The sequence below is a fragment of the Schistocerca americana genome, chromosome 6, assembly GCF_021461395.2.
Source record: "Schistocerca americana isolate TAMUIC-IGC-003095 chromosome 6, iqSchAmer2.1, whole genome shotgun sequence".
In the NCBI taxonomy this organism is placed as follows: domain Eukaryota; kingdom Metazoa; phylum Arthropoda; class Insecta; order Orthoptera; family Acrididae; genus Schistocerca; species Schistocerca americana.
The window spans coordinates 42,687,968-42,710,174 of NC_060124.1; the positions used below are offsets into that span (position 1 = coordinate 42,687,968).

The window sequence follows — 22,207 nt, forward strand, 5'->3', positions numbered from 1 at the left end:
CCTTTTAGTGTTACGTTTCCCAATCTGATTCCCACATCATCACCTAACTTTATTTTACTATACTTCATTAGTCCTTTCACATTTATTAATGGTTTTATTGTCACTTTTCAAGATAGTATCCAATCTGTTCAAACGATCTTAAAGTCCTTTGCTCTCTGTGCCAGAATGATTGTCATTGGTAGACCTTGAAGTTTTTTTATTTCTTCTCCTGGAATGTCATTTCCTTTTCTAAATATTTCCCAGATTTCATTTATTGCTTGCTCAGTGTGTAGATTAAACAACATAGGGGATAGGCTGTAACCCTATGTCATTCCCTTCCCAATTACTGCATCCAGTTCATGTCCTTTGATCCTCACGATGAGAGTCTGATTTATATACAAGTTACAGATAGGCTTTTGCTTCTGTATTTTATCTCATCTACCTTCAGAATTTCAAAGAGTTGATTCCAGTCAGTATTATCAAAATCCTTTTAAAAGTGTGCAATAGCAACATGTGTTCCTACGTTTTTCTGGAACCCAAAATGATTTACCCCAAGTTGATATCTAACAGTCATTCCATTCTTCTGCAGACAATTTGTGTTAGTATTTTGCTATCAAGACGTACTAAACTGATGGCTTGATAATACTTAAAACCATCAACACCTGTTGGGGTTATTACATTATTCTTGAATGGAGGGTATTTTTCCTATGTCATATATCATATATACCAATGGAAACTGTTTTTTTTTTGTGGTTGTATCTTTCAGTCCTTTGTCAAATTCTTATTGTTGTACCATATCTTCCCATTCAAATTTCTTCCTTCCTGTAATACTGTCTTAAACTTTATTTCATTTGTTTAGCCCATCTGTACATTCTGTCTACCTTTCAGTCTTATGTTTATTTGTGAGTTCTGCCTTGTCATTTGAACTCCTTATATTTATAGGATACACACTTTATTCAAGCACAAAGCACACATAAGCAACCCGCCATCATTCATGAATTGGGCTACAGCTAACCCGGTCAAATTTACTATGCACCAAGGCTGATATTCTTATCCACTAATTACTTATTAAGAGTGACTCACTCGGTCAATACATGGTGCACAGGGAGTTCATGAGAATGGGTAGTTTTTTGCTGTAGATAGATAGGTGCTGCGCAGATGAGAGGGAAAATTAAGGAGGTACCTGAAATTGAAATACCTGTTGCCATGGCTTTGTAGTGGCAATTTCTGTGATATTGTGGCTCATGCTGAAGAATTTGCTCCATGCTAATGCATCTCTTCTATGCTGCTATCAACTCGTCCAAAGAGTTCATAAAGTTGGGTTCTGAGGAACTCTTCAGAAAGGCCAAGTTTTGAGCAGGCAGTATATCTAAAGCTTCGTCTAAAAACTGCAGTAACAGATACATTATGTTCAGAATTGTAACCCCTGTTACGGTTGCTGGAAAGTGAAAAGTTTGCCTTCGAATATCTCGTGTTGTGTTGTATGCCGCTACATCTCTGCTCAAACTGTTCTGCGCCCTTAGGGCATCCTTGCTTGTAACGATTCTCTGTAAATACCACTGGATTACGTATGGAATGCACCCAGTGTGGACCACTTTCTGAAAGTAGGATTGTGGCACTACAATGTTACACAGGCATCCTGCTCCTGTTCCTCCTAAGAACACATGCTCTAGTGGTGACCTGGATAACTTGGGATGGGCAGATGGTGACAAGCTCTTGGTGCTGATATTTGTCCGTGGTATTTTCCTCCTGGGAAAACGAGTAGTACCACTTTTGCTCTGGCTTGCACGAATTTTCCCAGAGCCTCCCACCTCATCAGATATTGGTGAATTGTATAGTGCTTTATACTGTACATTAGTGCTTGCTGCTGGGAACCAGATTAATACATGCAGGCGAGCATGGTTCTACTAACCTTTATTCTCATGAAGGGATAGGATTTTCTCTTCCTTAGAAGTAATAAATTCTAACGTAGCTCGTAGCTCTTCTTGTGCTTAGTAGGCTGGCCAGAAACTATCTGGTGGCAACAGGGTAGAGGTTAATTGTCCACGCACCATATGGTATATTGCTCCCAATAATTACGCTATTTCCTCTTGGGCATCCCCTACACTATTTGCAAGTATACATAAAAACCATGCTTCAGCCGACATGGTACACTGTAAGTGTAACTGGCTATGTACTATACCCAAATCACAGTTCACAACACTGGTAGCCATTTTTAAATAAATTGTTAGTTCTGCCCTTAACCTTTGCAACAGTCTGATAATGTTCAGAACTCCTTGTTCGAGATTTGTTAACTGTGTCGTGTACCATCCCACTTGTATTACAGAGTCATGAAACTCCCATTTCTCGTCTCACCTAATACATCTTTCATCCTGCCTTTGAGGTGCAGTACCGAGAAAGCTTCTTCCAGCCTTCGTACCTCATTTTTCATTGCCCACATATTGTTAGTTAGTTTTAACCTCCAATAGTGGCTGGTCAGGATGATGTCGTCCTTGTCACTGCCCAATATATTATGGTCTGCAGTTAATATTTAAAATACGAAAACAACTTTCTTTCACTTTTTGCTCAGAATTAAGTCACATTTCCATCTTCTCTTTTTCCAGGAGTGTCAACAAGTGTGATGCTCACCTTAAAAGACAAATACTCCTGACATGCACAGTGGTTGTGCGCATTAGCAACTGTAGTTCTACATTCACTGGTGAAGTCATACCTATAACCTGTTATGGATCTTGGTACTGAGTAATTGAGAATGCATAGACATAGAGCAGTATGTAAAAGAAAGAAACTGAGTGCCACGAGCATGTGTGGGAGCTGTTAAACTTAATGTTAAAAAATGAATTTCTGCGAGTTGCCAATATCACCCACTGCCCAACATGATGTGCCGGTAGTTTTGTGTTGTGTTGCTCTAGCCTCATCTGATGCTCAAGGGCCTCAGTATTGGCTTACTGTACTCATTTCCACACTTCTCTCAATTTTTTCACAAAATTTCACACTGGCTCATCACTTTTTCCGGCTTTTGATTTGAGCACTTAAAATAGCAACTGCAATTTTCGACCATATACAACCTTGTACGGTGATAGGCCTGTATTCTCCCAAGTTCTTGAATTGTTCACCACTATCGTATAAGGCAACAAAGTGTCATAATCACTGTGATGACTGTTCACGTAGTGGCTTAACATTTTTCATATTGTTTGTTGTACATGCTCCATTCTTCCATTAACTTTTGGATGTAATGGGTATGTTCTCAGCTTATGAATACACAACAAATGGTGTACCTGCTTCACTAATTCTGATATCAAGTTAGTGCTCTCAATCTGTGATCATCATTTCTGGAACACTGAATTTTAGTAACCAATTGTTCACCATTGCATGCACTACTGTGTCTGCTTGCCGATTCAGGATAGTTATCATCCCTACACAATAAGAGGAATGATTTGTAGGAGTGAAAAGGTTGTGCTTTCCCTTTGGTATCTGGCTAAAAGATCCTAAAATGTGCATCCTGATCATTTAAAAAAGTTTAACAGCTCCCGCACATACTCGTGGCACTCAGTTTCTTTCTTTCTTTCTTTTACATACTGCTCTATGTCCTGTCTATGCATTCTCAACATCTAATGTTTGCACACTCTTTGATCCATGGTTGTATGCCCTCTATGAATGTGGTCGTGTGCCTGTTCTAACAATTCTTCTCTCAGTGTGACAGGAACCTTGTCGTCTTGCACTACACGCCATAGAATAGCCAGCTGTGGTTGTGTTGCAAATAGCTCGAAATCTGTGTCAGCACCTTGCGCACTCTGTCATTCAGCACTGCTATGACCTACTAACTGAACTACACCAACTTTCCTACTAAGGCCATCACATCACTGTGCTTCTTTGTGGATTTATAACTTCGAAACGAAACTCAATCAATTCCAGTGCCCAATGTGAAATTCTACTGGATCGATCCTTTCACCTCAATAACCATGTCTGTGCTGTACTAGTTGTCAGCAAGTGCTTCAGTTTTTTCAAATGCACTTTTTGTACTCCAGCATCCAATGGAACTTCACACCTTTAATAAGTGCATGAAAGGTCATGCTACTTCCACAAATCCGTGGACAAATTTCCCATAGTAGTTTGCTAAACCAAAAAAAAACCTAATTATTTGCCTGTCTCGGAAAACTACTTCAGATTGTCTGGAAAACTACTCCATTGCTGTTGTTTCTGTTTCTTGTTAATGCTTCACATTTGCTTGTAAAGCAGTTATACCAGGATGTATATGCCCCATGAAATCTGGAAAAAACCTGGTAATTTTTTCATCTGGGAAAAAACTGGGGAAAAGCTGGGAATTTTTTAGATTTCTGGGAATTTTTCAGATTTCTGGGAGTTTTTAGATTTCTGGGAATTTTTGAGTGATCTAGTATTCAGTTAACTTGTGCCTGATAATAACTGAGCGTCTGTCAACAGAAAAATGTATCAATGGCTTTAGGACGAAGACTGCGTGGTACTTCATAAAAACAAAGTGCTTACAATGAGTGTCATGTCACAATTCTTTGCATTGGGTTTGTTTGAGCACTTTCCAGCAGGCTCACGCGCATGCATAGTTAAGTCACATATGAGCAGTACCTTCTCCCGCTTCTGGCTAGTTGAAGTTTGGCTGTTAGTAATTTTGCTGTTTCCTCTTCGTTTCAAGCTCTCATGTCAAATGAAAACAAAACAGATTTCTGTGGCTGGGAGCTATCAAATGAATTAAAATGTATTCACATTATTATGGAAGACTAAAATTGTTATTAGTTTGTTTTCTGATTTTATTTTACTTCCACATTTTTGGCTGTCAAGCATTAAGTGCCTTGCAGAGCAATGAAGTTATTTTGTCAGTTTGCTAAAGAAATGCCACTTTATTAATCTTTACCGCACAGGCAGTCAATTTATTTGAAATGAAGTGTTTCCATCCAAACTGTTAGCTAGTTTCAACTGTTTGCTGAATTTTGAGTGCGTGTTTTCGTCTTCTGTCACATATGCAATAATAAAGAATCGAACATGAGATGATAAAGTAGTGGTACAACAAGAAAATTTATGTTTCGAAAACCACACTGAAAAGCTTGATGTCAAGTTGGCGCCTATTTCATTGCAAATCTGGACATACGAATATGCACTTTAAGCCGAATCGTGCATTTTAGTATGGTTTACCAAATGCCGATGCTGTTGGAGTAGCCTCTGATGTCCTCCTTTTATGATGTAATGTAAGTTCGTGTGAACATACGGGCTTCATACATCACTGTAGCTGCGCACACGCAGTAACGCCTGTTTTCTGGCACTCTCTGGCAGCTGCTAAAACGAACCTGTTGCTAACAGGTCATGGGAAAATATTAAGAGTGGTTGTTTGAGAAGCATTAGTTTCGAAGTAAGTTTCCTTTTACGCAAGACATACTATGTTACGTGTGAGAATGTTTGATGAATTTATAAAGTCGCAGAGCATTTTACTCTCATTTAAAACTTGATACTTTGCGTACCAGCCGCTTAGAATAATTTCGTGCCCAGGAGACCAGACATTAATTCACTATTTAAAATTTTACTGGCGCATTTGTGTGATGTATCTTAAAGTGTAACACACGTAAAAAATGACCAATATTGTATGTATACTATATGTAGTCTGTGTATATTAATTTAAACCATAAACTTTTCCCATTTGTGTTCGTGCTACTTAACAGTGATGGTGCTATTGACTGGCTACTTCACGTGGCCTAAGCTCTGTATATCTGCTGTCATTGGCTGGCGAGATAACGTTACATGAGCTAGGATTGGCCTAGAATGGCACATCACAATCTCAATTTCAATGTTTTGGAAACTAACGCGCTTTGTTTGGTGGAATTCGAATGTATACTTTCATAATACGAAAATATGTAGCTCCCCCCCCCCCTCCCCCGAAAGTTCTACACTGGTGCATAAAACCTTAACCATTCATAGGATTGATAAGTGTTACAGTTCTGAGGGACAGTATACTGTCACTTAGCACGGAAAAAGTGTATTTTCACCAGAGGAAAAGTGTATTTTAACTGGGAAATGGGAAAAATTGGGGATTTGTTTTTCCTTGGCCATATAGGCACCCTATATACTGGTATTTGCTTATGGCCAAGGTGTGATCTTGTCCTGGCTAGATCATCTTCATGTAGAACATCAAAATTGGCAACCAATAATCTTTTAGACAAACTTCCATCTTCAGTCCCAAAACTATCAATATCAACAGGCACTACTTGCTCACCATCTTCCCCACATGTGTACAATACTTCTGTGCACAACTCATTGTGCTTTATCTAATTCATCATTATCTTTCAGTGGTTACACCACACATCATAAGTTTACAGGTAGTTCTGCTGAAACAGTTTCTCTATACCTTGCGGTACCGTATCATGCAAATTGATCCTTAGTGATTTTTTATGCAGTTCGACCGATCCTTCACGAGTGATGAGCCTTGTGGCAGTGTGTCACCGACGACAGCTCCCCCCCCCTCCCGCCCCCCCCCCCCCAGATGGAACTATGTTTCTGTGAGTTGTACCATGCGTTGTCCAAGATCAGTGTTTGCATGATGCTTACACGGGAAGTCTAGTCGTAGGATTGTGCAGTGCTCTTTACCTATATTGGCCAAGACTTCCATGTTTTCCCAAACTGCTCTGCATCTTGCATGTACCTGGAAACTTTACATCAATGAACCATGTAAATGCACATTATTACCCCCCACCCCTCACCCCCTCCAAATAAACTGTACTGAGGTCCAGACTTGCCACAGATACTGGAGCACCTGTGTCTAACAAAAATCTCTGTTCTCTACCATCTATCTTGTCAATTGGACAACATTCCACCACTGCATACATTTTTAAAGCATTACAATTCACTGGGGATTCCAACCAGTGGACCTAGGGCTTCCATTGCCATTTAATGGTTGATTATTCATATTCTGTCTTGTCCCATTATGCCCTTACTTCCACAATCTTGCACTCTGCATCCAAACCTGCCACATCTCCAACACTGTGAATCTCCATATGCGACCAAGTGAGGTAGTGCAGTGATTAGATCACTGGACTCACACTCATGAGGATGATGGTCCAAACCCACGTCTGGCCATACAGATTTAGGTTTTCTGTGATTTCCTTAAATTTCTAAGGCAAATGGCGGGATGCTACCTTTGAAAAGGCATGGCCAATTTCCTTCTCCACCCTTCCCTAATCTGAGCGTGTGTTCTGTCTCTAATGACCTCATTGTCGACTGGGCATTACACACTAATCTCCTCCTCTTCGTATGTGATCCGAATGTCCACACTGGTAGCCTTTAACATCAGTAGAAAAGAAATTTTTCCTGTCATGGCCTCTAGTTACCGCCTCTTTATCCTCAAGAGTCATAGCAATGCCTATGACATCAGTGAAGTCCTTGAAAATTCTGTGCACACCTTTCTCTATACATCACGTGGCAGTTAACAGAAAAATGCATTCCTCTGCTCTACTTCTTGCAGAATGACTATTGGTGCCTTCACTGTTTGTTAATTCATAAGTATTAACATTAATTTCTGTATCCTTCCCACAAAACATTCAACGGATTCTTTCTGCTTATGTGATACTCCATTTCACTGCTCATGATAATATCTGCAGCTATTCTGCCTCCTGTATCACTCTGCTAGGCCTCTCCTTCGTTCATCAAATGATAGAACATTCCTATGATATATTTCGTAAGTTCCAGCATTCCCCATCAAATTTAACGTGGTTGTTTATAACTACTGTTCAGCTGCACAATCTCCCAGCTTTGCAGCTGTTAACAGGTCATCTACAGACACTAAATCATACTCTCCTGCCTTGCCTGAAAAAGGATAGATGATGCTAGTAGTAGTAGTTGAATCTAGGGAAGGAACAAATGACGTGTACTAGGCTGTATCTTCTTTCACAGCATGTAACTAGCTATGTGGGACTGTATTAACTGCTTTCAGTTGAGCTATTTGATACAACAAAAAGACTGAATTGCTTCCTGGGTGGTAATTGTCTGACACAGGAGGACACTTAATTCTAACGTTACTAAATACAATTCAGTCTTTTCACATAATTATCAACCGTGTGTATTTGTCACACTGCCTGGCATAATGTGCATATTGTTTAAATGTGATGCATTTCACTGGGCCAGACTCCATACAGGGATATAATTCCACTGAGTGCACTTAACCACTTCTGTACTGGTGTAGTCCTATTCACATGCCCTTGAACTGATTCAAATCTCTGCTCTCATTAGTTCTAACAAACTTCTCATTTACATGCTAATACCAGTTCCTTAAGCCTGCCATCACATTTGAAGGACTCACAAGCAGAAAATATTGTTTCTTCACTCACCCCAATGTGCTGACGATGGTCTGCATTGATCTGTGATGTTGCTTGAAGCCCCTGGTCATCTCTGATACCAGTTGAAGCAGGGTCAGGCTGTATCAAAATGCTACTGACCTTGCTACATGCTGTGGTGTTGATGCAGGATGTTTGACAGGGCAGCAGGTACGATGAACCACTTGATCGACCATTGTAGAGCTATAGGGGCAGTGAGAGGACGACAGAAAGTTCATTAATTTGAGTTCAGACAATAGCAGAAAGCGTCATCTCGCTGTAGTCAGTGTCCTAATGGCGCACGCCTGCCTTGGGTGTCATTGTTTGCTTAGCTTAGTGTGCAGCAGCAGGATACAGCAATGGCACAGTCGCTTGGCCAGAGGGGCAGTGCATCGGTGGGCATGGAGAGCTCTGGCAGGCCTGGACAGGTGGCAGGCATCCTCCAGGAACAAACTCGGATGTTAGTCACTCGCAACATTTAGTGCACTGCGCGATCAGCCAACAGCCTGGGGTGGGCCCAGTGCAGGTGGCACCTGAGTGCAGATTGCAAACCAACAGCTGCCAAGTATGCGCCCTGTAGTAAGTTGAACTCAGCCAGGAGATGATCCCCAGCAGGAAGGCACCAGTTAAACTCCGGGCAGCATCAATGCTAGGTGCAGCCTATAGTCCTGCAGCTGGCGGAGGCAGTATCTAGTAGTAGTTGAGGCTGGTTGACTTGCATTAGGTTGACGATTGGCTTGGAGTACTTCTGAATGCTGGCTGTGGTCAATGGCAGATACTGCATAGCTGGTGTGCGTGGTATTTAGGCCATTCGAACTAGCCGTGTTGTGAGAGGACATCATTTTTGATTGCTGAGACCACAGCATGGTGCAAGACACAGGCACAGTATAATCCAGTTCACCACATTTCACTGGCCCACATACTATGCTGCATCAACAGTGTTCCAGCCCCTGCAGCAGACAGCGGGCTTATATAAGTGTGCCAACCAAATTCACTTTAGTGCCAGGGCGTAGACTTCCATCATGTCAGCTTGCCCATTTTACAGCTTCTGGCAGAGGAATAGGGCAACAGTCACCCGTTTGCATGGCTGTAAGTTGTGGACACCCACCAGTTTTTTGATATGTACTGTGAACAGCAATCGCCCTTTAACATTCTCGAGTTCCTACTTTTATGTCTAATGACCAATTTTTGTTTTATTATATGAACTATAAAATTACAAAGGGACAGAATGGTGAGTACTTTCTTCCAAGAGGCAAATTTCCAGTATTGCTAATGGGACCATGTAAAAGTGCTTAATCTATCCCAACTTTCAGAACTATGAGAAAGGTTGGGGAAGGCTAGAATGGAGGGACATGTCGCTTGGATGACATGCTTTGAGGACATCCTGTCACCTGCCTCAACTTGTCCCTCTTTACTCCCTGAGGAAGCAGCAAATAGTTCCAAAAGCTAAAATAGTTTTTTGTACCTTTATATGTTTCTGCTAATAAGTATTGATTAGCCACAGCATATTTTTGAAATGTTATAGTTTTCTCAATGAAGCTCTCTTCGCGTTGTATGCTTGTAAACAGAGACTGTCTGTTTCCATGTCTGCATTTTAATCTTTGACAATTATTAGGCTTGATATTTGTTGTGTGGATCCGCCACAATTCATTTGCTGTCACACTATCAGTGATACCACAGATATTTGGAAAGAAATGCAATAAAATCCCTTTTTAATGAGTATATTCCTTAAATGGCAGTTTTCCTCAAATAGGAGTTAAGCTGATGGAGTGATCCAGCATCTGAATGAAGCATTTTAAATTGATAATAGTACTCTTTTTATTACGCACTCTTCTTGTGCTGGAAACTGAAAAACAACTTAGCATGAACTGTATAGAGTTCTTCTTTTAACTCACATGTAAAATTTCCAACTGGGGCCTTGATTTATAAGAATCATGTGGATAAAGAAGATACTTTTATTCAAAAATCATGTTATTCACCAAATGACGCAGCAAACACATGATATGGAAGTTAAAGAAATTATATAAATTATTTTTCTTTTTCTTACCACCTGGTTGGTACAGGAGAGAACCGTTTGAACTGAGATAAAATAGCTCCCAGGCAATATCAAATCCTTATAAAGCCACCAAAAACCTTGCTACTTCCTCATCTTCTTCATTCACAGTGTTACCACTCCTTCCACCATCTAGTTCAGATTGTTCCTTCATTAGTGTTTTACACAGCTCACATGCATTTATATGGGATGTGAAAGTCAGGATATCATCCCAAAAACTCCTGGAATATACCATTCACTAAAATGTCTGAGATGAATTCCCATTCTCATTAGGGGAAATCATCATTTTCTGCAGCACCTGATAGTGCACCATAGCCAAGAATTGCAAATCTGCCATCAAGTATGGTGTACTGTGTCACAGTATCACAAGCTGCAACAAACTGGTGGATAAGCTGTAGAACGTTCATTTTTTTTACTTTCTTTGTCGTAAATGATGAAATTGGTTGGTTGGTTGTTTTGGGGGAGGAGACCAGACAGCGAGTCATCGGTCTCATCGGATGAGGGAAGGACGGGGAAGGAAGTCGGCCGTGCCCTTTGAAAGGAGCCATCCCGGCATTTGCCTGGCGCGATTTAGGGAAATCACGGAAAACCTAAATCAGGATGGCCGGATGCGGGATTGAACCGTCGTCCTCCCGAATGCGAGTCCAGTGTCTAACCACTGCGCCACCTCGCTCGGTATGATGAAATTGGTTTTGCACTATTGCCATTCTGTATTTTGCTTCCACAGAGTGAATTTTCTTCTGCTACGGAGATACGGATGACTAGAACAGTTGTCAAGAAACATGCAGCATTAACAACCCTAAAAAAGGGGCATCTGTCAATAATAAGAATAATCTTCCGTCATCTCCTCTTGCTTTGGCATCTCACCTTAGTTATCAGTTAAAAATTTCTGCTATCACTCAGGGATTTCTTTGAAGACAAATGTAGTTTCAAACTTTCGAATTACCTATGGTGACACTTTTTATAGTATTAATGCACAACTGAGCTGTCAGTTTTTGTGTGTTCTTTTTTGTCACCCTCACATATTTCTGCCAACCTCCACCCCCCCCCCCCCCCCCCCCCAAAAAAAAAAAAAAAAAAAAAAAAAAAAAAAAAAAAAAAAAAAAAAAAGGTTGTGAGCGAATTAAATGGTAACAGATATTATCGTACTTTAATCAAAACTAAATGTTTCACACTGCACTATCAAATAATTATTCATTGTGTTGCAATTTATCAGAAATGACTTACAAAATGTACAACAAAATTATTCTTTTGGGGATATTTCATGACAGCATGAACCGGTAGTAATCTACAATGGATGCTTGTATTCTGTCTGGTATTAATCATTTGTCAGCCATTTTTCTTGGTACTAGCAAGGACAGCATTTTTTGCATGTATTCTAATATGGTGGATTTGTTTACTAAGATTTTAGTGCCAGATGATAAAAATTATGTATTGATGCATTCTGACACATGTTTTTCAGTATGATTACAAATTACCAGGAATGGGGGAAAGAAATACAGTAGAAGAAGAATGGGTAGCTTTGAGGGATGAAATAGTGAAGGCAGCAGAGGATCAAGTAGGTAAAAAGGCGAGGGCTAATAGAAATCCTTGGGTAACAGAAGAAATATTGAATTTAATTGATGAAAAGAGAAAATATAAAAATGCAGTAAATGAAGCAGGCAAAAAGGAATACTAACGTCTCAAAAATGAGATCGACAGGAAGTGCAAATTGGCTAAGCAGGGATGGCTAGAGGACAAATGTAAGGATGTAGAGGCTTGTCTCACTAGGGGTAAGATAGATACTGCCTACAGGAAAATTAAAGAGACCTTTGGAGAGAAGAGAACCACTTGTATGAATATCAAGAGCTCAGATGGCAACCCAGTTCTAAGCAAAGAAGGGAAGGCAGAAAGGTGGAAGGAGTATATAGATGATCTATACAAGGGCGATGTACTTGAGGACAATATTATGGAAATGGAAGAGGATGAAGATGAAGATGAAATGGGAGATATGATACTGCGTGAAGAGTTTGACAGAGCACTGAAAGACCTGAGTCGAAACAAGGCCCCGGGAGTAGACAACATTCCATTAGAACTACTGACAGCCTTGGGAGAGCCAGTCATGACGAAACTCTACCATCTGGTGAGCAAGATGTATGAGACAGGCGAAATACCCACAGACTTCAAGAAGAATATAATAATTCCAATCCCAAAGGAAGCAGGTGTTGACAGATGTGAAAATTACCGAACTCTCAGTTTAATAAGTCACAGCTGCAAAATATTAACGCGAATTCTTTACAGACGAATGGAAAAACTGGTAGAAGCGGACCTCGGGGAAGATCAGTTTGGATTCCGTAGAAATGTTGGAACACGTGAGGCAATACTAACCTTACGACTTATCTTAGAAGAAAGATTAAGAAAAGGCAAACCTACGTTTCTAGCATTTGTAGACTTAGAGAAAGCTTTTGACAATGTTAACTGGAATACTCTCTTTCAAATTCTGAAGGTGGCAGGGGTAAACTACAGGGAGCGAAAGGCTATTTACAATTTGTACAGAAAGCAGATGGCAGTTATAAGAGTCGAGGGGTATGAAAGGGAAGCAGTGGTTGGGAAGGGAGTGAGACAGGGTTGTAGCCTATCCCCGATGTTATTCAATCTGTATATTGAGCATGCAATAAAGGAGACAAAAGAAAAGTTCGGAGTAGGTATTAAAATCCATGGAGAAGAAATAAAAACTTTGAGGTTCGCCGATGACATTGTAATACTGTCAGAGACAGCAAAGGACTTGGAAGAGCAGTTGAACGGAATGGACAGTGTCTTGAAAGGAGGGTATAAGATGAACATCAACAAAAGCAAAACAAGGAAAATGGAATGTAGTCGAATTAAGTCGGGTGATGCTAAGGGAATTAGATTAGGAAATGAGACACTTATAGTAGTAAAAGAGTTTTGCTATTTGGGCAGCAAAATAACTGATGATGGTCGAAGTAGAGAGGATATAAAATGTAGACCGGCAATGGCAAGGAAAGCGTTTCTGATGAAATTTGTTAGCATCGAGTATTGATTTAAGTGTCAGGAAGTCATTTCTGAAAGTATTTGTATGGAGTGTAGTTGTAGTAGCCACCAGAAAGATCGCGGGAGGCGCACATTGGCACGGCGCGTCACGGACGGTAGTTGCCGCAAGTAGAGTCCCGTCCACCAGAGGGCACGCGAGGATTCGGATGCGACCTCTGCCGGCATGACAACAACAACAACAACTCCGGCAGCACGGGCCGGGCCCAGTCAGTTAACATCGGGCATGCCTAGGACACAGTCCCGGTCTACGCTAAGTGAAGTGCGACATAAACGTGAAAAGTGTTACTACACAATTGGCGACGAGTAGGGTTGTTCTTTCGCGTGTTGCGTCGTTGTTCTGGTTTCGCAGCTTCTCCACGGCATGGAGGAGTTGGTGCGAGTTTTGGTTGCGCAGCAGACGGAACTCATGGCCACCATGAAACAAGTGCTTCCGGCGTTGCTCTCCATGCTGTCTGCTCCGGCGCCGTTCCCTCCTCCCTTTCCCCTGTATGACGAGACGGCGGAGGATTGGGACGCATATGAACATCGCCTTCGGCAGCATTTCCAGGCGTTTTATGTTGCCGATGCGGAGGTATGTCGTGCTCTCTTCTTGTCTTGGATATCTCCCTCGCTGTATCAAGTTTTGCGGCAGCTAGCGCCGTTGCAGGAACCCTCGTCCTTGACTTTTGACGCATTGTGTTCATTGCTGTCTTCATATTATCGCCGCCGCACGCATGTTGTGGGGGCTAGGGTCGAGTTCTATCAATGCAAGAAACAGCCCCATCAGTCTTACCGGGCGTGGGCCGCTACCCTGCACGGTCTTAGTCGCAAGTGTCATTTTGTCACGGAGCAGTTGAGAGAGTCGTACGCCCACGTTATGGTACGCGACGTCATTGTTCGTCCAGCCCCTGATAAGGAGGTCCGGCAACGGGCCCTGCGGTTAGAAAACCCTTCCCTCGAGGAAGTCCTGTCCATTGCTCAATCGTATGAAGTCTCTCACGCAGCAGGTCAACAGCTGGAAGCGTGGTCCGATGTCGTGGAGGTTCAGGGCGGCGCGGTCGCGTCCACTGTGTCAGGGGTGGCCGATGTGCGAGCGGTACAATCCGGCCATTACGGCCACTCCCGTACGGCGCGTAAACAGAATTCTGGCCGCCGGCCCCTGTTGCCGTCCTGTGCGTCGTGCTATATACATCATGATCGGTCAGAGTGCCCCCAGCGTTGGGCCGTTTGTCGCAAATGTAATAGAAAAGGTCACATTGCTAAAGTTTGCCGCTCAGCCTCAAAAGAATCGAAGGAAGCAGGTACAGAGGACATGGACTTTGACATTCAGGAAGTTTCATCGGGCCAGGCTCCTGACGCATCGGCACGCAAACTCTTTATCGAGGTGTCGGTTCGGTCGCGCCGGTTACAACTGCAGGTCGATACGGGCGCGGCAGTTTCGTTGTTGAATGCACAAACTTATTCCGACCTTGGATCGCCCCCGTTGGCGCCAGTTTACCGGCGTCTACGCGGTTATGGTAAACAGTTCATTCCCCTACTGGGTCAATTCACTACCGACGTGACTTACAAATCAGTCACTCGGCCTATTACTTTTATTGTTGTCAGTGATGCGAGCTCAGCTAACCTTTTTGGCCTGGATGCCTTTCAAGCTTTCGGTTTTTCTATCGCTGACACCATACAGTTGGTCTCCGTAGACGTTCCCTATCAATCACTGGAATATTTGATCTCCGACTTTCCAGATATTTTTGAGGAGGGCCTGGGGCGTGTTTCCGATTTTGAAGCTCACTTAACGTTGAAGGCGTCGGCTCGCCCGCGTTTTCTACGCGTGAGGCAGATCCCCTTGGCTCTCCACCCTCAGGTAAAGGAAGAGCTAGACCGGCTGACAGCCCTAGGGGTCGTTCTTCCCATTTCTTCCAGCGAGTAAGCTTCGCCCCTTGTTATTGTAAGGAAGCCCTCGGGAAAATTACGTCTTTGTGGCGATTTCAAGGCCACCATTAATTACCAATTGGTGGTGGACACCTATCCTTTGCCTCGTGCTGATGAATTGTTCTCCTCCGTGGCGGGAGGCCAATATTTTTTGAAAATCGATCTGTCGGAGGCTTATCATCAGATAGCACTTGATGAGGACTCCAAACGGTTGGCGGTCGTCAGCAGCCCGTTTGGCCTTTACCAATACCAGCGGTTGGCCTTTGGAATATCCAGTGCCCCGGCGATATTCCAGCGTTATCTTGAGCATGTCACGTCGACAATTCCTCATTGTATTAATTACCTGGATGACATAATTGCCACAGGCCGCAGCACGAAGGAACACTTGCACAACCTTCGCACCCTCTTTCTCAAATTCAGGTCTGTGGGCTTGCGTTGCAACCTGCATAAGTCAACCTTCTTTCAACCATCCTTTGAGTATGTGGGCTACACCATCTCTCGGCACGGTATCCAGCCACTAGGCCGTTTGGTCCAAGGTATCGTCGACCTTCCTCGGCCCGCTTCGCTGAAAGAGTTACAAGCTTTTTTAGGCAAGATAGCCTATTACCACCGGTTCATTCCCAGGGCTTCCACTATAGCCCACCCCTGTACTGCCTTCTGCATAAGGGTGTTCCTTTTGATTGGTCGCCTGCATGCGAGCGTGCGTTCACCTCGTTGAAGGGCCTCCTCACGTCAGCCCCTTGTTTGGCTACTTTCGATCCCCATAAGCCGTTGGTCCTGGCTACAGATGCTTCGCAGTATGGGGTGGGGGTGGTCCTGGCCCATCGCAACGCAGATGGTTCCGAGCAACCACTGGCGTTTGCGTCTAAAACGCTTAGTCTCGCGCAGGCCCATTACCCCCAGGTGGAAAAAAGAGGCTTTGGCCATTGTCTACGCTGTTACCAAGTTTCACCCTTTCTTGTAAGGCACGAAGTTTCAGTTAATCACTGACCATAAACCGTTAATATCGTTATTTGGCCCCGCCTCTCAGATTCCGGATAGGGCGGCCCACAGACTACAGCGCTGGGCCTTGTTCCTCTCTAAGTACCATTACGACATTCATTTTCGCCCTACAGGACAGCATGCCAACGCCAACGCTCTTTCCCGTCTTCCGGTGGGCCCAGATCCTACGTTCGATCGAGAGGAGATTATGTGTTCTAATTTGAATGTGGCGTCCCGCCAAGCGGTTGATGGCTTCCCGATCACTAGTTCTCGAGTTGCCAGGGAAACGACAGCTGACCTGGTTCTCCGGCAAGTAGTTCGCCTCATTCAGCAGGGGTGGTCATCTCGCCCTCCGGGCCGGGCCTCGGACCCTCTTTGTAATTATTTTCTTCTACGGGACCGCCTCTCGGTCTTAGAAGGTGTTCTCCTTCTGGCTACCGATGATACAGCTCCTCGCGTGGTTGTTCCTGCAAGTTTACGACGGGAGGTCCTCATGTTATTACATGCGGGGCACTGGGGTGTTTCCCGTACTAAAACCTTGGCTCGCAGACATGTGTACTGGCCCGGTATTGACAGAGAAATTGAGCACTCGGTGGCCGCCTGTTCCCAGTGTGCGAGCCAACAAGCATCTCCCAGGGCAGCGTTCTCTTCATGGCCGCTGGCAACCCAAGCATGGGAACGTGTTCACATCGATTTTGCAGGCCCGTTTCTCAACGGTTTTTGGCTCATTGTCATTGATGCTTATTCCCGATTCCCATATGTGGTTCGCTGCTCCTCAACCACTTCAGAAGTTGCAATCCAGGCACTAGCAAAAATCTTTTCTGTGGAAGGTCTGCCAATCACCCTGGTCTCGGACAATGGACCGCAGTTTATTTCGCAGGCCTTCCAGGATTTTTGTAGGCGCTTTGGTATTCGGCACGTTTGCTCTCCCCCCTTCCATCCACAATCGAATGGGGAAGCCGAGCGCATGGTGCGCACATTTTAGATGCAGATGAAAAAGTATGTGCATGAATTTCCTGCGGAGGAAGCATTGACGTTTTTCTTGATGGCATACCGGACCACACCAATGGGAGAACGCAGCCCCGCAGAGCTCCTCCATGGGCGTCAACCTAGGACTCTGCTGCACCTCCTCCGGCCTGGTCCTCGCCAGTCTTCACAAAACGGAGTACCTGGCTTTCCACTGGGTATGTCGGTCTGGGCCCGTGGGTTTGGTCACAATCCACATTGGATATCAGTGGTGGTCCTGCACCGAAATGGCCGCCGGCTCTATACCTTGCAGGCGGGGGACCGGGTGGTACGTCGTCACCAAAATCAGCTACGTCCACGTTCGGGCACCCACCCTCCGCCCTCTAGGACACCGGCTTCCCCATTGCCGGCACCTGTGTTGGTTTCACAGGGGACGTTGCCTCCTCTCCCCGCTGTGCCTCTGCAGCACTGCGGTGGTTCTCAGCCTTGGCAGCCTCCAGTAGCTCCAGCACCGGCATCGCCATCGTTCGAGATGCCCCAGCGAGATCCAGCCCCCTAGCAGGCCCGGTTTCTCAGGAGGTTGGTTCACCTGTGGTAGTCCCTTCCCCTTCGTCCCCACCACTGGGTCTTGCCCCTCCTGGGGTGGAGCAGGATCCGGAGTTCGACAGCTTGTCGCCCGTTCTGTCCCGGGCTCCGGTTGTGGGACGACGGGGGCCTCTTCGTGTGGGTCACTTCCAGCCGTATTCGAAGGTTCCGGCTCGAGGGTTGGCAGATCCCCTCGACTCCGGCCATCCAATGGATGTGGAGGTCATAGCTCCTGCCCGACGCTCCACCTTCCGACGCACTGGATCACAGTGGCTTCACCCCCTGAAGAAGGAGGAGTGTAGTAGACACCAGAAAGATCGCGGGAGGCGCACATTGGCATGGCGCGTCACGGACGGTAGTTGCTGCAAATAGAGTCCCGTCCACCAGAGGGCACGCGAGAATTCGGACGCGACCTCTGCTGGCATGACGACAACAACTACTACTCCGGCAGCACGGGCCGGGCCCAGTCAGTTAACATCGGGCATGCCTAGGACACAGTCCCGGTCTATGCTAAGTGAAGTGCAACGTAAACGTGAACAGTGTTACTACAGTAGCCATGTATGGAAGTGAAACGTGGACGATAAATGACTTAGACAAGAAGAGAATAGAAGCTTTCGAAATGTGGTGCTACAGAAGAATGCTGAAGATTATATGGGTAGATCACATAACTAATGAGGAGGTATTGAATAGAATTGTGGAGAAGAGGAGCTTGTGGGACAACTTGACTAGAAGAAGGGATCGGTTGGTAGGACATGTTCTGAGACATCGAGTGATCACCAATTTAGTATTGGAGGGCAGTGTGGAGGGTAAAAATTGTAGAGGGAGACCAAGAGATGAATACACTAAACAGATTCAGGAGGATGTAGGCTGCAGTAGGTGCTGGGAGATGATGAGCTTGCACAGGATAGAGTAGCATGGAGAACTGCATCAAACCAGTCTCAGGACTGAAGACCACAACAACAACAACATACAAATTACTAGTTGATTGGAAAAGGTTGTAATTACCATTGTTACCAAGTATAAACCTATGATATTAATGTATCATCTTTTCATAGAGGGACATCATCAGATGTCCAGATCGTGATATTCCCCTGAATCCTGTCAAGCAAGTATAGCTTAAGAGTTCCCATTGCCTGTGTGAAATGTTTCTTACCTATATTAGCAGTGGTGCAGGAAGCAAGTTCAGTAAGTCTTATCCTTGACAAGGCTCTTCAGCCAAAGTAGAACCAATCCTTTGACCTGCGTGTGTTGATTTAGGTATCCCCTAGTATTTGTATGGTATTGTGGTGTGGCCTTGTGTTAGAAAATGATACATTGTGACTCGTTATCTTCTGGCATAAACTGTGTTATTAATCACAGTTCCTATGTCTTGTGATAGCTCTCTTACGAGAAAAATACATTATCAACCGCAAGTCTTTTAGTAATTGCAAACGCGATGCTTACGTTTAGTCCTGTCAGTTTTGATCAAATGGCAAACTGAGATTTGTTGTTCACCACATCTGTATATATCCTTGTTACCTCTTCAGTAGTGGCTGGGAAATTTGTTTAGAGACACATCCATGGAAACACACATCCATAGAATCTTCATCATTGTGATGTTACTGCCTGAAATTATGGGCTGACTCTGATACTAATGTCTGGAAACACTGGAGGGAGGGGGGGGGGGGGGGGGGAGAAACCTTTCAAGTAGTGTACCGGCTGGATATTCAGTTAGACTTATTCTGATGACAGGTACTTCCACATTTGCAAATTGTTCATATAAACCTTGGCTTGACACGGCAGCAGCACGATATCCAATTGCTGTCTGAATGTAGGTTGAGCAGTGGCAACAATGTACTTTTTCACATTTATAATTAAATGGCATATCCAGTGAATACTTCAGTCAAAACTTCAAACTTTCATCTTTGAAATGTTTGTAAAATTAGAGATTTATATTGAGTGTTGAGGAAAATACAGCCCATTTGTCCAGTAATTTGCAACCACCTTTCATCCTAAGTATTCCAGATATACACTCCCTGGCATTAGCATATTGAGTGTGAGCTTCTTAATAATGTTTCATTATAAATTAAATGTATTCAGGGCCTAATTACTGACTGCTGTATGTTATTATTGTTACATGTTTATGTGATTGAACATTATTTTGTATTGATGTTTTTGTTCTCTTTGTATTTTGTTACAGATTAGTTACTTTTTAAAAATATTTTGTAATATGATCTTTGTTTCTTACGCATGATTATGTTACCTCCATTTGTCTGAAATTGAGGCTCTAACTTTCCAGAGAGTGAACTGATCTGGCAGACTGTTCTCGCAGAACGATTACGGCGGAAGTGCGTAAATTCTGTGGCAGCCTATTGCAGCAAAGCTGCAGTACGCTCCAAACGTGCCCTCAGTCCAGACAGGGATAAAGAAGTTGTAACAACTGTAACAATCCCAGCCCCAGGGCAGAATGGTGCGCGCACACTTACGCCTGCTGCTGCTGTACTGATACAAGATGGCGTCAAGAGGTGGGCGGCTACAGCAGCAGTAGTTCAGTCCCAGCCTCTAACATTACCTCTGCCAACACCTTTGCGACCTGAGTGCCCTGATTCACCTTTGTCCATAGAGGAAGAATGTCCTCGCTGGAATGGAGTGGAAGAGATCTTTGAAGCATACCATAGATATGCTGCAGGTTAGTTGGTTTACTGTGATATATCTATCTCTCTCTCTCTCTCTCTCTCTCTCTCTCTCTCTCTCACACACACACACACACACACACACACACACACACACACACACACACACAATCTCTCTTTCTCTCACAATCACAATCTCTCTCTCTCTCTCTCTCTCTCTCTCTCTCTCTCTCTCTCTCTCTCTCTCTCTCTCTCACTGAATTGCTTCCTTTACACCTGCACTATTTACAAAGTTAATACACAGAATGATAGGTGTCAAAGGAAATTTGGTATTATCATATAATTACAAACTGATACCTTGTGTGTGTCATAATACAGCACTTGCTATGAGATTTTGGAAGTAGAGCTTCATGTGGTGTGCCATGTGGTTTATAACTAAATATGCTATTCCACAGAGTTCAACAAGAGTGTGATAGGTTTGAAAATTGCTGATTGATTTATTTGTAGATGCTATCATTACTGTGCAATGTTGCTGGGTGCTTGCAGTCTCCAAAGGCTGTTTAGCATTGGAGACGTCTTTTGCATTTGTCAGTGGATACCAGAAGTTTAGGTTCCTGCCACATACACTTACCATACACTATTAAATTGCTGCCACCAGCTTGTGCTGCTGATACCCTGCAGAGTAGATCCATAGACCGAAGCAGTTGATGCCTATCGTCACCATCATCTGAAATAAAGTCTGTAACTCAATAAACAATTTTTTCTCTCCATTGGCAATCCACCTATTTCTCATTTTTCACCAGGAGAGTTATTTTTGCTGAGGGACCTAAATGAGCTGCTGATGGAGCAACAAGTAGAAGCCATTCACTTGCATGTATGAGGTTGACCAGTGTTGTATTACGTGGCCAACTGCTCCATAGTGACATGTCTGTGGCGGCACGCCTGTTCAAAGACATGGCGCTTGCTTGGCTGTTGACCTTTCACAATTCCTCAGAGTTGTGACACTGGTTCATTTCTCTGTGTTGATACAAGTCTCAATATACTTTAACCATAGCAACTTTAAGACAACCAACTCTTGCCGCTATTCGTGATGTGAAGGATCCAGTCATCAAATAATACTGTCCTGTTCTTTTTCTGATTAATTTATTGAATATTCAGTTTTACTTACAAATTTTCTGCTGTGGAACATGGATCCCAAGCTTTCAAAGTTGAGGCAGCAGCAGCAGCTGCAGCAACAGCAAGAAAAACAGTGGGATTTCCAGCAGCAACAGTAAGAAAAGCTGTGGGAATTGCACCAGCAATTGCAGACCTTGCTGTTAAGACTGCAGCAAAACCAACAACAGTTAGTGGCTGCCATTTCCTTGCCTCTCCCTCTTCCTGTTTCAGTGAGGCAAACAGTAGTTTGGATGCCTATTTGTCATATTGTTCTTCACTGCAAGGCAAGTCAAATAACTGACACTGACTGTCAGTGCACACTCTTACTGTCTTCTACTAGTGAACTGTATGAAGTGTTGCAAAAACTATGCCCACTCTCTGATGCTGGTAGTTTGACTTTTTCTGATGTTTGTGGTTTGCTGAGTGACTATTACAGTCATCAGACTCAGCTGTTTCATGTAGGGTCAAGTTTAATCATTGGATTAACCAAAGTAAGCAGTCCTACACAGCAAGGGCTGATGACTTATGAGGCTCAGCACACAGGCGTGACTTTTTCCCGTAAATTAACCAAAGTAAGCAGTCCTACACAGCAA

The 22,207-nt window shown here is 43.7% G+C and overlaps 1 protein-coding gene across 1 annotated transcript in view; it reads left to right on the plus strand.

The window, feature by feature from the left end:
* LOC124619947 (genetic suppressor element 1-like) overlaps positions 1-22,207 on the plus strand; it is a 345,443-nt gene that overhangs the window by 310,727 nt on the left and 12,509 nt on the right. Inside the window, exon 11 of the mRNA XM_047146610.1 lies at positions 20,126-20,515. Within this exon, the coding sequence (XP_047002566.1) occupies positions 20,126-20,515 (390 nt within the window). The remainder of the gene's footprint in view (positions 1-20,125; positions 20,516-22,207) is intronic.